Below are 15,734 nucleotides of genomic sequence, written 5' to 3'. Positions count from 1 at the left end.
AAGACACGCGCTTTATGTTGTTGAAGAATGAGGTTTCTAGTCTTAAAACACAATGGCCATAGTTTTCAGGCAGTTACCTGTTGGCTGACTTACCCGTGTTTCATTTCCTTCCTAGTGATTCTGCAATTAAGCAAAATATTTCTAGACATTTAGCGTTAACAAAGTGAAATATCTTTTCAACACAAATATCTTTCCCTCATTAAATTATTCACTTGCAGAATCGTTTTTTTCCTAGCATCTCATTGTTTAAAAGTACTACTCTTCTGCATGTGCATGGAGGCCTGCTGAAACCTACTCAGAGTTTTAAATTGAGGCACCCCGAATACTGCATTTACCACAGCCTTCAACCCCTCAGCAGTTGGAGTTGAAATGGGAAAATCAACCAGTAAAATAATTCAACACAAGAGTCAGAACTACCTTAAGAGAAAAGAAAAAAAAAAAAAAAAAAAAGCATTCTGCTGAACATCACTGTCCTCCCTTCGAGACAGAAAAGGAGAACTTTTTAAAACAGGCAAACAAACTGAGGTTCGGCATGCATGGCTAGCGCTCCCGCACAGCCACGGCGCAGAAATCCTCCGTGCCACGAACCGCCCCGTTCATTCCCCACCCAAACCTGGCCGAACACACCGCACGCAGCCACCTATGCTCGCAGCGACTCTGGACGTTCAGAGGGGAGGACGCCTTTTGTCGGAGACCCGATTCGAGACCGCGAAAACAGCCCCTCCTCCGCCTTCTGGCGGGCAGAGGCGCCTCTTTCTCCGACTTTCGACTCGCAGAGATGCGACAGCCCAGCCCAGCCCAGCCCAGCCCAGCCCAGCCCAGCCCAGCCGCACGGCCCCGGCAGCCCCTGCAGGCCCGCTCCCCTCTCACCGCAGCGGCCCGGAGCACCGCCCAGGCAGCGCACGGGAGCCGCCCCCCAGCCCCACGCTCCTCGCACGGTCGCGCCCCGCCAGGACCGGCTGCAGCCCCGCGCGGCTTTGTCACGGCCCGAGCCTCGGGCACTGCGGCGCTGGGGGGGACCGGGACGAGGAGGGGCGGGCGCTCTGAGGGCCGCCCAACCGCCGCCAACGGCCCCCAACGGTCCCCAACCGCCGCCAGCCTCGCCTCGCTTCGCCTCACCTGCGCGTGGCGCCGGCGCCGCCCCCGCCCCCCTCCCATGGAGGAGCCGCCGCCGCCCCGTGCTCGTGCCCGTGCCCGTGCACGAGCACCCGCGCTCTTTCCGCAACCCCGCCCCCCGCGGCGTGGGCCCCGCCCCCGCCCCGCCCCATTGTGGCCGCAGCCGCCGCCGCCGCCGCGCTTCCGGGGGCGCCACATAAGTCCCGCCTGAGGGGCAGCGGCCGCCGCGCTGAGCAGGGCGGAGGGGAGCGGCCGCGGTACCTGGGCTGCAGCCGGTGAGTGCGCGGCGGCAGCGGCGCCCCGCGGCCGGTTGGGGGCCCGGGGGCGCGGCGCGGCGCGGCGGGGAGGGGGCAAGGAAAAAAAGATCGCATCGGCGCCGCTCTGCGCATGCGCGGGTCTCGCCGCGCTGAGATGCCCGCAGCCGGCGTGGGCGGGGCGGTGGCTGAGGGCGGCGCGGTGCATTGTGGGGGTTGTAGTCTGCAGGGCGTGGCGTGAGGGGGCGGCGGGGGTCTCTTCCCGCTCGGTGGGCTGCCATGGCCGCGGGCGGGCGGCGCCATCTTGGCAGTCCCCCGTGGCGCCCTGGTGCCGCAAGGTGCGGCCGGGGGTGCTGGCTGCGGGGCTGGAAACCGCCGCGCAGTTACTGTGGCGTTTGTCGGGGAAAGTGGGCGTTAAAAAGCGAATTAGGCGAGTGTCGGGAGCCACAACTGCTTTGGCTGAGATACCGAAACAAAGAGTTATAGGGAACTTCCACCTTCTGCTTTCTTCTCCTCCTCCTTAAAAGGTGTTGAGAACTGATTAGCACCTGTATAATTATGCCATTTTTATAGAGTCCCACATACAAGTAATGGCAGAGGTAGCACGTGAATTACCTGTAGCAATGATTTATTCTAAAATAAAACTGGAAGATCATGTAACTCATTGTCTTCAGATTTACTTTTTTTCCTAGGATAGAGCAAAACAAACCATAAAGACCTTAGCATTGGGGGGAAAAATGAGCAGGGACACAGGAAACCAAATATACAGGCAGGAAGCACTCTGAATGTCTCCCTTCTGGGCAGTGATCCAGCAATCTGCTCCAGTACTTAAATCAGTTGCTTTAGGTTCCTGTTCGGTACACTAGATGCATGTGGATGCTACATAATGTGTTCTTTCTTCCCTGGCTTATGTGCACTCCACCCAGTTTTTATAGCAGCAACTGGCACAGCAGGAATGAAGACAGTTTCTCCTCAGCTGAGAAGAGCTGTGGTCCTGCTCAGATGTATCTTCTGGATGTGCAACATTGTTAATTTTTTTTAGAGCCCACAGCCATGTGCTGCACAGGGAACATTCACTGCCTCAAGCAAGACATGCACAGTAAGCAAAAACTACAGGAAGAATACAGGCTGTTCTGGAATGTGTTTTCTTGCAATGTGTGAAAATCTGTCAAACCAAAATGGTCCATTATCCCAGTATTTCAGTGAGGAATAATACCTAGCTACTTTTGACTTCCAGATGTGCTTGGGTAACTGCTGATTCACTTTCAGGAGAAGCCCTGAGCGAAGCTTAAGTGCATATCCCTTGTAGATAGAGTGCTGGTAAAGAACAGTTAAAATAATCTTTTCTTATCAGATATGCTAGTTAATCAACTGCTTTAAAACAACAAAAATAATACTTTTATCATGGTAGCCTCACCTTCCTTCCTGCTCTTATCCAATTTACCAACTCTGTCAAGTGTTTTGGCTTGTACTATCAGCTTTGGCTTGTACTATCAGTTTCCAAGAAACTGCTCTGCTAGCCAAAATTGCTAGAAACAGTACCATGTTCTGGCTTCACTCCTTCCTATTCTGAAACACCCTCTTTCCTGGTAGAGAGGGTTGTACTGCTAAGCGTTTTATCTGTACGAGTTCTCTCAATTAGGAGAATTTTGCTTTCAAATTGTAATGTTGAATGACAAGAGACTTGGCTATTTGCGAAAGACAGGTCTTGGTTATGTAAAACAAAGTATTCAGTGGGGCAAAGGTCTTGTCATTGCTTGAATGTGAAGTTCCTGGCATTCATTTGACGTTGATAACACAGCCCAGCTATATACAAGGAATATGATATTCTATAAATAACATACAGCATTTTACTTTCTGGGAGAAACAGTGTGACTAAAAGCAGACATAATCACAGTAGAGCTCTTTGCCTCTTTCCAATTCCCGGTGTAGTAAAGGCAGGTGAGAATCTCAAAATTGGAAAATAAATATTCCGACTTACACATTAATCTTTCAAATAGCATCACTGCATGATGAAATTGCATGGATGCTGGAGTGACTGGATATTGTCATTATCCCTACAATCATGTGCCACTTAGCAGATAGGGCAGACAGCCTGATTATTGCTTTTAGCAGGCTATGCATTGCCATGCTGTGTAGTCTTGGGACACTGCAAAGATAAGGAAGAAATTTGGCGAATGCTGTGGATAACCAGCATTCATTAAAAAATTATGACATGGCAGACTCCAAGTCTGATCCTGCTCTTGTAGGAGGCAATTAGAGCAGGATCAAAGAGCTACTTCATCTACTAGTTTATTAATACAGGAGCAGATCTTAAAAAACAACAACAACAAAAAACAACCCTGAAATCACACAGTGTCTGCATGAATATGTCTGCCTATCATTAATTGATAATTATTTTGAGGCTACTCGTGGTAGACCTAAACTTTTCCTGTGCCAATGACGCATTTTACTAATGATATTTTAGTTTATTAATATTATCAGAACAGTCAGCCCATGTCAGGGAATTAACTGTCTACTTATGTGCAGAAGCACGTTTGGGACTTCAGAATCCAGTTGTCAGACGAATTAATGATGAAAATAAATTTGTCAGTCTCTGTCTGGGGAGTTCGTTTCTCCTATTTGTTTTCTCAACAGGGTGTCTATTTGGACACATTTAATCCCCAGCACACCTGTATGGGAAACTATCCAAATGTTTAAGAATAAGAAAAGTTATTTCTTTCTGGTCTCATTTTCCTCCCCACTCTGTAATGAATACAGTGGAAGACTCCATCATTCAGAAGTTTTAAAATATACATTGACAAAACTAACTTTGTATGCAACAAAGTAGCGTGCTCAATAGTGTTCCTTATCCTTATCTCTCATGTTGATGACAGCATGGGTTATCAAAAGCAGCGCAGTGCGTGGTGTGATAGGCTCTCAGGGGCACAAAGCTTGAAAGATACGAAGCAATTCATGGGATTAAAATACAGCTGCCCTAAGCTTTCTGGAGAGAGAGCTCAATTGGATCAGTCAACATGCTGCATTATCAGGATACCTCTGTCTAACTACAGTAATCCAGTAAAACTAGCCTAAACTAGGAGAAACTTGAAGATATGCTGCTGTGGCAGTTGCTCCATCTGACAAATATTGTGCATTTTGTGCAGGTTAGCAATGGTACGCAGTGGAAAAAATGGTGGCCTCCACCTGAAGCAGATTGAATACTACAAAAGAACGGGGGAATATCATCCCACCACGTTATCAAGTGAAAGAAGTGGAATCAGGAGAGCAGCCAAAAAATTTGTTTTCAAAGGTAAACATATTATTTCAAACTAATTGGAAATTTTAATTTTTTAGGCGAAGATTTACTGATACAAAAATTGAAAGTGCTATCTTGCTCTGCAGCATGCCGTGATGTTAATGTACATCCTTCATGAAACACACAGGCTGCCTATCCCACGTTAATATATAACAGAATGTTTGCAGAAACACGACTTGCTTGAGTCCTTACTGGAAAGGTTTTATGTATCTGTCTGAAAGCCAAGCCTTGTTTTGGATACCAGATTTGTATCCATTGCAACCCATGATTCATAGAACTACAGGAGGACAAGCCCTGGTCTGCAGCTATTGACAGGGAACATTTGACCCTGTGCTGGAGCACCATGGATGTGGGCAGCAATGCAAGCATGGGTTTGCTGTCTGTCACCTTGGAGCTTCCACACCCACCCTAGCTTTGTTGTATCCTCAGGAAGAAATCTGCAGGTATTGAGCCTTGGTGGTTTGCTCTGTGCTCTCAATCCCATCAAACCCGCCCAGCCTTCTCAGAGAAAAAGAGCAGGAAGGAGTTAAAGCTGCGGATCACAACGTACAGTTACTTGGCAGGGAGGCAATATGCCTCATAACACGTCCTGCGTTCCCTTCTCACTCCCAGCACTAGGTGTAGTTTCTGATGGACTTCCCATGAGACCATAGTTTGCAGTCTGATTTGACCTTGTAACACCTCATGTCCAGGTTAATAAATACTGGTGAATGCTTGGCTCTTGGGAGAAAATAGTTAAAAAGAAAATTCAAACAAACACACAGACAAAAACAAACAAACACCAAAACAAACAAACAAACAAAAAAAACCACCCTACTTTCACGCAAAGGTAAAATGAAGATGGCTTACTAAATTGTATACTGGGTCATGCCCAGTAGTTTACTAAACTAAACAACTGCAGAAGGCAAAGCACTCATGTATAACTTCCTGGTATTTTTCTTCCAGAAAATAAATTGTTCTATGTCGGAAAAGACAGAAAACAAATGCGCCTGGTAATTGTTTCAGATGAAGAGAAGAAAAAGGTGCTTGCGAAATGCCATGAAAATGCTGCAGGCACACATCACGGTATATCAAGGACACTGACCTTAGTGGAATCTAATTACTACTGGACCTCTATAACAAATGATGTCAAACAGTGGGTATGGTTTCATAGCTACAGGATGTTTTTTTAATGTAGTCTGTGTTGCAAGCATTTTGTAATCATATGACTTTGATACAGTAATCACCCATACTGCTTCATGATGAGGAAACATAAGCTAACAATCAAACTTTAAATTGACTGTATGCCGAAGCACAGTGCTTTGTTTTTATTTTTCTTTTTTCTTTTATTATTGACCTTGTAATTTGCAATATGTTAGCCAATGGTAGGGAGCCATACTGCATTTCAGTATGCGGGTCACATGGGGTCTTTGGGAGGGATTTCTTTGGCAAGCTGTATTGCCTATCTTCATTAAGATGCAGTGTACCATCCCTGCAGTGTACAGCTGGCCAGAGTGGCTGCTGGCAGATGAAAATTGGCTTCTGCCTTCAAAGTAGGTTTGGGAAGCAGGTAAGCAAATTGATGCTTAGGACTGTTCCTTCTCCTTCACCCAAATACATGTTCACATAATCCCTAGGCAGAACTTGATCCATGAGCAAACCCTATGTAAAAATGTTCCTTGTGGCAAAATTATTGCTGCTATCAGCTTGCTGTATCACCTAAGTATTTAGAGTCCATGCGCAACTGTAACATGAACTGAAAATGTGTCTTTGCTTTCGCTTCAGACTTAGAAAAGTCTGTTTCTGTCCTGTAGCTAAAGCTGACCCGTGTTCTGTATGGCAGATGGTGCTTACTGCCAATGTTTGACAGCCACAGCATACTCAGTAGAACCAAAAGGGAAATTATTGGGATTTTTTTCCTTTCAATCCAGATGTTTCATACTTCCTTTAGTATTTACAGATGATCATTTTAAAGTTTATACTATGGACTTGAAAGAGCACAGTGCTTTCAGGATGAGCACAGTTCATCCTGAACTGCTGTGCATTTCCTTTTCCTGGCCTTCACTATTTGGTTTTGTTTTGTTTTTATCCTGGGGCTGAAAAACCTAATGACAAAAAATCATAGGGAAAGATAAAACGAGTTCATCTGACATTGCCTGGGTCTGACCTGACCTAGAGAGAAATAATGGAGATTTATGATATTTTGTTGTTGTAAACCTTCTACATCACTTTTTATTGATAGCATCTCCCCTGGTTTCTGCACTAGGTATATGCATGCCAGCATTGCCAAGTGGCAAAGAATACAACCACCACCACGCCCAAACCACACCCTATCAAAGCAGAGGACCCCTGGACAGCAGTCACTGTAGCCCTAGTGGGACCTTTTAATGTTACCAACAGAAGCCACAAGTATATCATAATCATGATAGATTTGTTCACAAAATGGGCTGTTATTTTGCCTCTGCATGACACTTCAGCAGCTGAAATTGCTAAGGCAATCATCAGTGTATTTTTCTTATATGGACCGCCTCAAAAAATGCCTATTGATCAAGGGAAGGAGCTTGCTCATCAGGTATGTCTTTACATAGGTTTCGTTTGTTTGTTTTGAGAAAAATATTTTTTTTCCCCATAATAATTTTAGGCCATTCTTGTGGGAAAAAAAAATAAATCCGATACCTGAATGTTTATTTTCTTTAATCAAAAAAAAGTAGGTTCAGAAATTGACAAATTGATTATTTGCAATTGTAATATTATGCATCATTTCCCAGGGATGTTTTCTTTTGGTAAAGAGCAAAAAATGCATAATGTGTATCTTGCCACTTAATTGGAGTGGCTCAAGCTTCCACATACCAACATGTTGCTGTATTTCGTCTGTCAAGTATTTCATATTGCTCAGTATAGCAGATAGGCCAATGTCAAAAATATCCTTAGATACAGTGATAAAGAAGAATTACTCACTCTTTGATCCCTTCAGAGATCATGAAATCATGAGGCTATGATATGGAAAAAATGACAAATTGTGTTAGTGGCAGAAGTGCTTTTAGAAACCATCTATTACTGGCTCCAGAGCTATACTGATTCCTTTAGCTCTCATTCCTAAGTCTGGACTGTTACGTATATGTATAGAAGAGTTTTGCTTGGCCATCATCTTACCAACAAAGTAGGTAGAAACTTTCAATAATTGTCTTCTTTTTCTTTTTAAGATAAACAAAGAACTATTTGCACTGTTTGGAATGAAACAAATAGTATTGTCTTATCCTCAGACTGATGAAGTTAATGAAAGAACATGCAAGACAATCAAAGCTTTCCTTAACAAATACTGCACAGACCATCCAAATGATTGGGATGAACATCTGTCAGCTATTGCCTATGCATTCAATTTGACTAATTTGGTAAGTCGAAGTTCTTCCTTTTTTGACTGAAGTCCTCCAAAATACCTGCAAAATGGTATGTTAAATTTGCTTGCTTTTTACTCCCCACTTAAACAGGAGCCAGATCAAACCACTCCCTATTTCCAAATGTTTAATCGTAACCCATACGTTGTTGAACCAATGAATGTATGTATGGAAGAAGACAATATGTTTGCCAAAATATTTGAAGCAACCAAAAGAGCCAGTCAAGCACTGGAAGAAGAGAAAACCTCAGACTGTCAGGTAAATGGTATAATTTCAAATTTTCCTAGGATGGGGACAGAAGAGAGAGAAGATGGAAAGACTTGAGGTTCAAAGTATAACCTTTAGCAATACATTTTTTTTCTTCTCTTTGGCCTGGGATCCATAGATTCCAGCGTACATATGCTTGTATGCATGTGGAAGGAGTAAACTTGAGAGGAGACCTTTTTTCCAGGAGATTCATGTTTGACTTTGAGGGCTGCGTATGCATGGAAGCTGAAAAATATTGCCTATGGACTTAAAACATGAAGATAAAATCCCCTTCTACAGAACTCTCCAGCTTTACGCATTATGAATTACACATGTCTAAAGACATCTGATATTTTTGATATTGCATTATTAACCAATGTTATGAAAATACATGATTACTTCTGGAAAAAGGAAATGTACTTCATATCTATATCTTTTGCAGGTGGAGAAAACCTCTTCAGATGAACAGAAAACCAGAAACAAAATCACTGTCAAAAAGAAGACAAAGCAATTAAATACCCTTCAACTTAAAGTTGGTCATGAAGTTCTCAGACAAAGAAAAAACTGGTGGAAAGATGGTCGTTTCCAGTCAGAATGGGTTGGTCCATGTATTATAGATTATATCACAGATAATGGATGTGCAATTTTAAGAGATGCTACAGGATCCAGGTTGAAAAGACCCATCAAGATGTCTCACCTCAAGCCATACATAAGAGGGTCCAATGAAAAAGGTATATACGTGTGTATTTTATGTGCGTGTATATATGTTTGTATGTATTTTTGTTAAGTTTTCCTGTCATGTCTTGGTGTTAGGTGAGGTAGTGAGCAAGTATCATTCACTCACTAGTGTGAATTAAACCACTGGGTAGTAATTACTGTAATCAATTTTCAGTAATGAGAGCAGTGAGTGTGAGTGGCTTTAAACCTATGCAGAGCATGGAACAGAGCTAATGAATCATGTTTAAAGCCTGTTTAAAAATAGTTTCCATTACAGTTGCTTTTAATATGTGGTTTGGCCCTGTTAATGCTGGCTGGCCAAAACATGTGAGAAGTATAATTCAGCTGAACTATATTCAAAGAACATTTTTTAACTCCTATGTTCCTGTTTTGATATAGACAGGATTCGCATTCATTTTCCTCATGCAATGGAAATGTAATTTCTTTTGCCTTATCTGACTAGTATATATGGTACCTGTTTAGGTTTTATTTTTGAGCAACAAAAACGGCCTATTTGCTAAAACCTTAAAGACTACCTCAGAGCTGATTTTTGAAGAGTTAGTTTTAAGTTTCAGTACTGAAGAGGTAAACGGATTTCTTGTCCCAGAGCAATAAAATGTCATGCTCAAAAGTAGAATTTGCGGAAATTCCCAAACACTTGGGAAATCAACTGACAATGTTACTCTTACACATTCAGTGTACTCTTTAGCAATGGTGCTGCTTTAATCAAACAACAGCAGCTGTTTCTTTTCTACTGATGCTATCTTTGGGTCACTTCAGGCATTTGGAATAAAACAAGTACTTAGTGTTCGGAAGACTTTTGTCTCAGAACTGCTTTGTTGTTCAGGGTTCTTGAAATGAAATTCCTACCCTCTTGGCATGTGTGGTTAATTCCTGATTCTTCAAAATGCATAAACTGCATTGAGACAGCCACCTCTCCCATCACCTCCTAAAACTGAGGAGCTTGCAAAGCTGAAACTAATTCTGGAATTTCACATAGGAAGCTGGTATTGAGGCCACTTGTCAGCCTCCATTGCAGTTTGAGTAAACAAGAACAGCAGTGTCACATTGCTTCTCCTGGACACTGTTCTGCGTCTCATTCTGCATCTTCCAGCTCTTTGCTGAATTACTGAGCTGTATGGAGGAAGTCACACACGTGTCCTGCAGGCAGGTCCTCTCCAGCTGCTGCAATGACTTCGGAATGTGGAAAAAGTGCATCTTAGGTGAGGTATCTATGGCCTGTAGGTGTTATTAAGTATTTTGCTTACACTTCAGATTTTGGAGCAGCGTATCTTCTCTGTATAACACTAGAAGCGTGGATTTAAACTTTTTAAGCAGGAAAGACAAGTCCTGGAAATGGAGTGCTTATATTTTACATGATTTGAAAATCTTCTGCAGGTAAGAAAGGGCAAATAGAAGCAAGGTATTTTTCAAACCTTTTGTAATAATCTTGACCTAAAGATAACTCTTGAGTCAGTGCATTGATATATGCTCTTTGTATAGGCATTGCAGATTAAAAGTCTGTGTGGACCTGGGTTGTTGCTTGCTAGCCAGATGTTTGTATAGCCTAGTAGAGGTTGCAGGACACCATGTAGATGTACATATGTACATCTGTGTGTCCGAAGCAATATTTTTTCTTGTTTGAGTGTGGTTTATTTTAAATATTAATCTCAATAGAATCCCAGTGGTTCCAGTGCTCAGACAATTCAGAAGTGCAAATACTTTGCACTTCAGATTGAGGACACATCTGTTGAGAAACATAACTTGTGAAGGAATTTGTAGCCCCTAAAATACTTGATTTGACATAAGGGTCCTCTGAGCAAGAAAGTTGGCCCTAAGTCATCTTCCAAAACAAAAGTATAAACCCCATGAGGACACTTACACATTTAATTTGGCTGGTCAGACTATTTTTATTTTATTTGAACTCACTTGGAAAAATCAAACATAGCAAGCATATGTTAGATAGAAGAAAAGTTCAATAGTACCGTACAGCAGCAATCAACATTATGGCCTTTACATTCTATAAAACTGTTTTATTTCTTTTTTATTTCTTAAAGTCTATTGTTTTGAATTGTGATTTCCCAGCAATAGTTAGGAGATGACACATTACTTTGTGAGTTGGTGTACAACATGGAAGAATCCGCATGCCTGTTCTTGTTTGGTATTATTAGTTCAGTAGCTGACTATGACAGGCCTCAAGCTAGTCCACTGACGTAGCAAAAAAAGAAGAAAAAAAAAAAAGGTGACCTTTCCTTCTTAACATGAAGTACTGCAAGCATTATTTTATGGATATATGAGATGCAACCAAATATTTGGTGCTTAGTGAAATTAGCACCATGTAATCAGATTCCTGCCACTCAAACTTTCTTGTCATCTTACAAAAATAGTTTTTGAAAAGTAAGTTGGCAACTCACTATCATTTTAAGTATGGCTTTCAGTAAACTAGGAGCATCTACTTTAATGGGTACTTTTATTTTGCAGACAACCACTACTTCTTACAAGGTGCAGTAGTTGTTGACCATGACTACATTGGTGTATCTGAAAGATCATATACTCCAAGCCAGCAAGACCCTATCGCTGAAGGGGAAATCAACACCTGTGCAAGAGGTGTCATGTCTGCGGCGCAAATGCCACCTTCAGCCTGCAAAGACCAAGATCCAACAGATGGCAAACATCAGTCTGAGGCAACAGAAGATCCTTGCATTGAACCAAACAATGCAAAGCCAGAGCAATGGCCTTCACCTTGCTGGACACTTCCGACCAAGATAGAAGACACTTAAGCAAACGGTCTCCTGTCATAGTTCAGTGGCAGTTTGGAGCGCCTGTGGCATACTGAACAGTTCTAAATTCCTCAGCCAAATCCACTTTACTCTATGAATTTAAGAATACTGCAGGTATTCAGTGGTTAATTTATATGGGCATTAAGAAGCAATCACTCTGTTAACAAAATGTAGGCACAACCTAGTAAAAGCGCATGTTCTACTACTGTTTGAATTTAAGAACGCTGTAAGTGTTCTTAAGTGTAAGTGGTTAATTTACGTGGGCATTGAGAAGTAATCACTTGAGTACCAGAAGTACTGTCCCAACTTAGTGAAAGTGTAAGTAGTTTTCATTGTGCATTTGAATTCCAATTTTTGCTGGTAAAATGGCAATATGGCCCAACCCTACTGTCACCCTCTCAGGACACAGCACATCCTTTCACAGTAATGATGTTTTCATTAATCCTTACTTGACTCCTGACTCATTGGTAATATGCAGACGTATTGTGGGATAAATATGATCTAAGCAACTTAAAATATTTTTTTTTCTCCCCTGTACAAATGTAAAGAAGATTATGTTGTCATTTTCTTGTTAAAGAACTGTTTTGCATTCTTTCTGAGAAGCTGCAAGCTTGGACTTTCACAGGTTTTAATTTGTAGTCTAACCCACCGCTCTAAGATCTCACAAAACAGTAAAGCTGTCAAAATCAAATACAGCGAGTATTTTGGACATGAAACAGTGTGGCTTTAGCTGCTCCCTGCTCATCAAAGCTCTGCTAAGGAGAGCAATTTCAGTTCCTCACACGTGGCAGAATCTTAGCAGTGGTCAGCATTCATTTGTGCTTTCCTCACAAACATCTGATTTCCCTGACTTCTTCCCAGATCTAGCGTGGGTTTGGAGATTTCCACTGACAGTTCTCTAGGAAAGGTGAGGACCAGCGTTACTTATTCTCTGAATTCCTTGAGTAAGTTATTACAGGCTTCCTGCAAGGAAGACTCTATTTCATGGTAAGATGAAAACATATCTACTGCTAAAGTTACGTGAACAGGAACTCTTTCACGTGTAAAACTGATGAGGGCAAGCTGGTTCTATTTATAGGGGAGTGACAGGAAGAGGAAGAATGCTAGTAGAGAGCTGAATTTAGAAATGCAGCAACTTATGTCAGATGCTGAGGAGGACTTGCTTATCTTGCTCTCTGAATAGTTGTATTCTGTCATCTTTGCTGCTGGATGTCATGTGACATAATACAGGTGGCTTTTAGTTAGCTTAAATGGCTGGATGCATTGCTATTGTCTTTTGTCAAAATCTAGAAGAGGAAAGTATTGTTTATTAAGGGTTTTCAGCTAATCTTAGGTAAAAAAAAAATTGTCCTCAAGGCTAACGAGATATCTAGCTTATGCAGAAATTCACACCCATTGTGCAGTACGCCCACAGTGTCATGGGCCTGAGCTGTGTAAAAGAACAGCGCAGCACAATGGTGGTATTCCAGCATCTGATCTTAAAACCCCTCTGAAAGTGCTTAATTCTCGAAAGTGCTTAATTCTCAGTACTTTTTCCCCACTGAGACTGAGAAGGGAGTTGCGAGGAGGCAACTGGGGATGTGGGCTGTACAGAATGGCGTGCAGCACACAGTATTTGCGGTGGGTGTGGACAGCAGCAGAACATATTTATTAACTGCTGCTACCTGCAGGCTGTGCCGCCTTCTGGGGACTGCTGCTCTTCGGATCTCTGCTCTAGTGCAGTCAAGGTAGGGTTGGGGAAATATGCCTGTTGTCTTTGTTGTTGTTGTTTTAAAAAAAAAAAAAAAAAAAGCTAGGGAATTCTGTGAAATTACATTGAACTATTTGAACATTGAATAGAAAAAAAAAAAAAGCTTGCAAACGGGATGTAACTGGTAACTGTGAGCATTGGCCTTACTTGGATTTTATTTTTTCCACCAGTAGTGAGCGCTGTGGTCACACAGTATTTTTTTTTTTTCTCCAGAACAGCCAATTCAGGTGCTGTGCCCAGTTTCATGGGCAGCGGCTATTCAAGTCCTGAACCTTCCCTGAGCAACCAGAACAGTGGCTACCAGATCCTTTAACAGAGACCCAGGTTATTTAAACCAATCCCTCCTCCTTCATATCTGCCTTGATTTCTTCTACTACCCAGAGTGATCACTACCCAGAATAACATCTGCTAGGATGGCTTTATATTGTTGGATGCATTGTGTGTGTGTGAAATATATATGTAATTATATATATATTTTTGCTTTACCTTCCCTGTTCCTTATTCAGACGCAGTTCAGTGGAGCCCTTTTCTGTGGTAGGTGTGCAGGGGAGCTCTGGGGTAACGAGTGCTGTGTACTTGTTATAGCCACATTGGAGAGAAATAAAATGCTAAACTGGCAGTGGATAGGAAAAACAGCAACTATTTAACAAACTGTGTAATGCTGATCATTCAGGTTTCCTAGTAATTGCGATATACTGTGTTAACAGGCAGCCATTAGTGCCTCGTGGGTGCTCCCAAATGAGACCTTCTCTGCACGTGGGAGGTTTATTGAAATAAAATACAGGAGTTTCAAGCTAGCAACTCAAAAAGCAATCACTGGAAACAGAAAAAGATGCCACCAGGAAACCTAAGACATAGCAAGCAGCATGCTGTGCTTGGTAAGCTGAGGGAAACCTCACACCTTGGCCTAGTGAAGCACTCCTCAGCATGTCCCTATGCCCACAGTGAGTTGTCAGCACCAGCTTCTGGCTCATGTTTTGACCAACCTGTATAAAATTACTAATGCCCATCTGTAATCGTCTTCTCCACTGGCACACAGGTCTGATTTACGATGGGATAGTAATGGAAGACTACTGTTATAAAAGCGTTCATGGAAATTCTGTTTTCACGTAGAGTTTGTGCCCCCTTATGGCCTCTTTCTCAGAGAAGAGAAATAGAAGGGAGCACAGCATGAAGGAACTGACAATTCCCTTGTTTCTTCCAGAGCAGAAATATGAGCGTTTTTCCTTTGGGTTTGCTACTACCACTAATTACCACCTCCTGTTTGTACTGGGTCTGGCTGGGATGTTGACTTTCCCTGCAGCAGCCCATACAGTGCTGTGCTCTGCACTTGTAGCTGGAACAGCAGTGTTATCACACCAGTGTTGTGTCTACTGCTGAGCAGCACTGGCACAGCATCGGGCCTCTCTCTAACCCTCCTAGGGGGTGGGCAGAAAGTGAGAAAAGAAACATCACCAGGGCAGCTGACCTAAACCAACCAAAGGGATGTTCCATACTATGTGATGTCACACTCAGCAATAAAAGGTGGAAACAGGAAGAAGAGGGGAGGGGTGGGCTCTTGTGGTGAAAACGTCGGTCCTCCTCCCAAACACCAGCTACATGCATTGAGGCCCTGCTTCAAGGACGTGGTCAATCATTGCTCATTTGTGGGAAGTAGAGGGTAATTTCTTTCCTCTGCACTTCCACATAGCCTTCATTTGTTTTATTTGTTTGTTTTCCTACTTTTTTTTTTTTTAATTTCCCCTTTCCCTTTTTATTTCCCTTTAGTTAAATTGTTTAGTTCATAGTAATCTTTATTATTATTATTTCACTTTAATTAAATTATCCTTATCTCAACCCGTGAGTTGTTCTTTGCTTTACTTCTAAAAAAGATTTTCATCTAAGAAGAGGGGGAGTGAGAGAGCGGTTGTGGTAAAACCACCACACCATTTTATTAAATTTAAAACATCCCAGAAAACAACAGTCTTTCACTAAAAGTATTCTATGCAAGCACTCACAGTGTTTCAGTATGAAATAAAAAACATATCTCTCTTATTTGAATTCTTCCTGAACTTCTGTGTAGCATTTGCCCATTTTTTGCTAAAGTGCTCTTCCATTCCAGTTTCAGACAATACTTGACATTTTAAAGTTTTTTTTCCCTCCATCTCCCTAGAACTGAATGTTCCCTGCTGGAGGACAGATGAGTCATGATTTGTTTTT

General features: G+C 42.3%; 2 protein-coding genes across 22 annotated transcripts in view; one reads left to right on the top strand and one right to left on the bottom strand.

The window, feature by feature from the left end:
- PPIP5K2 (diphosphoinositol pentakisphosphate kinase 2) overlaps window positions 1-1,515 on the bottom strand; it is a 51,494-nt gene extending 49,979 nt beyond the window's left edge. For 5 of the 13 annotated variants that reach the window (XM_068667156.1, XM_068667162.1, XM_068667163.1 and 2 more), the window contains exon 1: window positions 641-808. The gene's annotated coding sequence lies outside the window, so the exon portion shown is untranslated. Of the gene's footprint in view, window positions 1-613; window positions 809-870; window positions 1,093-1,119; window positions 1,239-1,377 lie in introns of those variants that run through there. The other 8 variants (XM_068667165.1, XM_068667167.1, XM_068667168.1 and 5 more) reach the window with 6 other exon arrangements.
- On the top strand, window positions 1,243-15,371 carry GIN1 (gypsy retrotransposon integrase 1). 9 transcript variants are annotated; one of them, XR_011091208.1, is made up of 10 exons: window positions 1,244-1,391; window positions 4,517-4,662; window positions 5,614-5,807; window positions 6,914-7,219; window positions 7,851-8,039; window positions 8,136-8,300; window positions 8,731-9,019; window positions 11,487-12,692; window positions 13,456-13,512; window positions 13,749-15,371. XR_011091208.1 is itself a non-coding variant. In XM_068667179.1 (8 exons), exons 2-8 carry the CDS (start codon window positions 4,524-4,526, stop codon window positions 11,783-11,785), a joined length of 1,521 nt encoding a protein of 506 aa, XP_068523280.1. In that variant the 5' UTR covers window positions 1,243-1,391; window positions 4,517-4,523; the 3' UTR covers window positions 11,786-15,371. The 9 variants fall into 9 exon arrangements, 3 of the variants coding, with proteins under 3 accessions (XP_068523280.1, XP_068523279.1, XP_068523281.1); XR_011091209.1 differs by lacking the exon at window positions 13,456-13,512; XR_011091207.1 differs by having other exon boundaries at window positions 13,456-15,371.
- The last annotated feature ends 363 nt before the right edge of the window (window positions 15,372-15,734 follow it).

The sequence above is a fragment of the Anas acuta genome, chromosome Z (assembly GCF_963932015.1).
Source record: "Anas acuta chromosome Z, bAnaAcu1.1, whole genome shotgun sequence".
NCBI lineage: Eukaryota > Metazoa > Chordata > Aves > Anseriformes > Anatidae > Anas > Anas acuta.
Note: the sequence above shows the minus strand (reverse complement) of the source record. Positions and strands in the feature narration are given on the sequence as shown.

Bases quoted from the DNA above. Each gene is read 5' to 3' on its own strand.
- GIN1 (XM_068667178.1), top strand. From the start codon at position 4,524: ATGGTACGCAGTGGAAAAAATGGTGGCCTCCACCTGAAGCAGATTGAA. The intron at 5,808-6,913 runs GTATGGTTTCAT...TTTCTGCACTAG, and splicing joins CAAATGATGTCAAACAGTGG to GTATATGCATGCCAGCATTG. The intron at 8,301-8,730 runs GTAAATGGTATA...TATCTTTTGCAG, and splicing joins AGAAAACCTCAGACTGTCAG to GTGGAGAAAACCTCTTCAGA.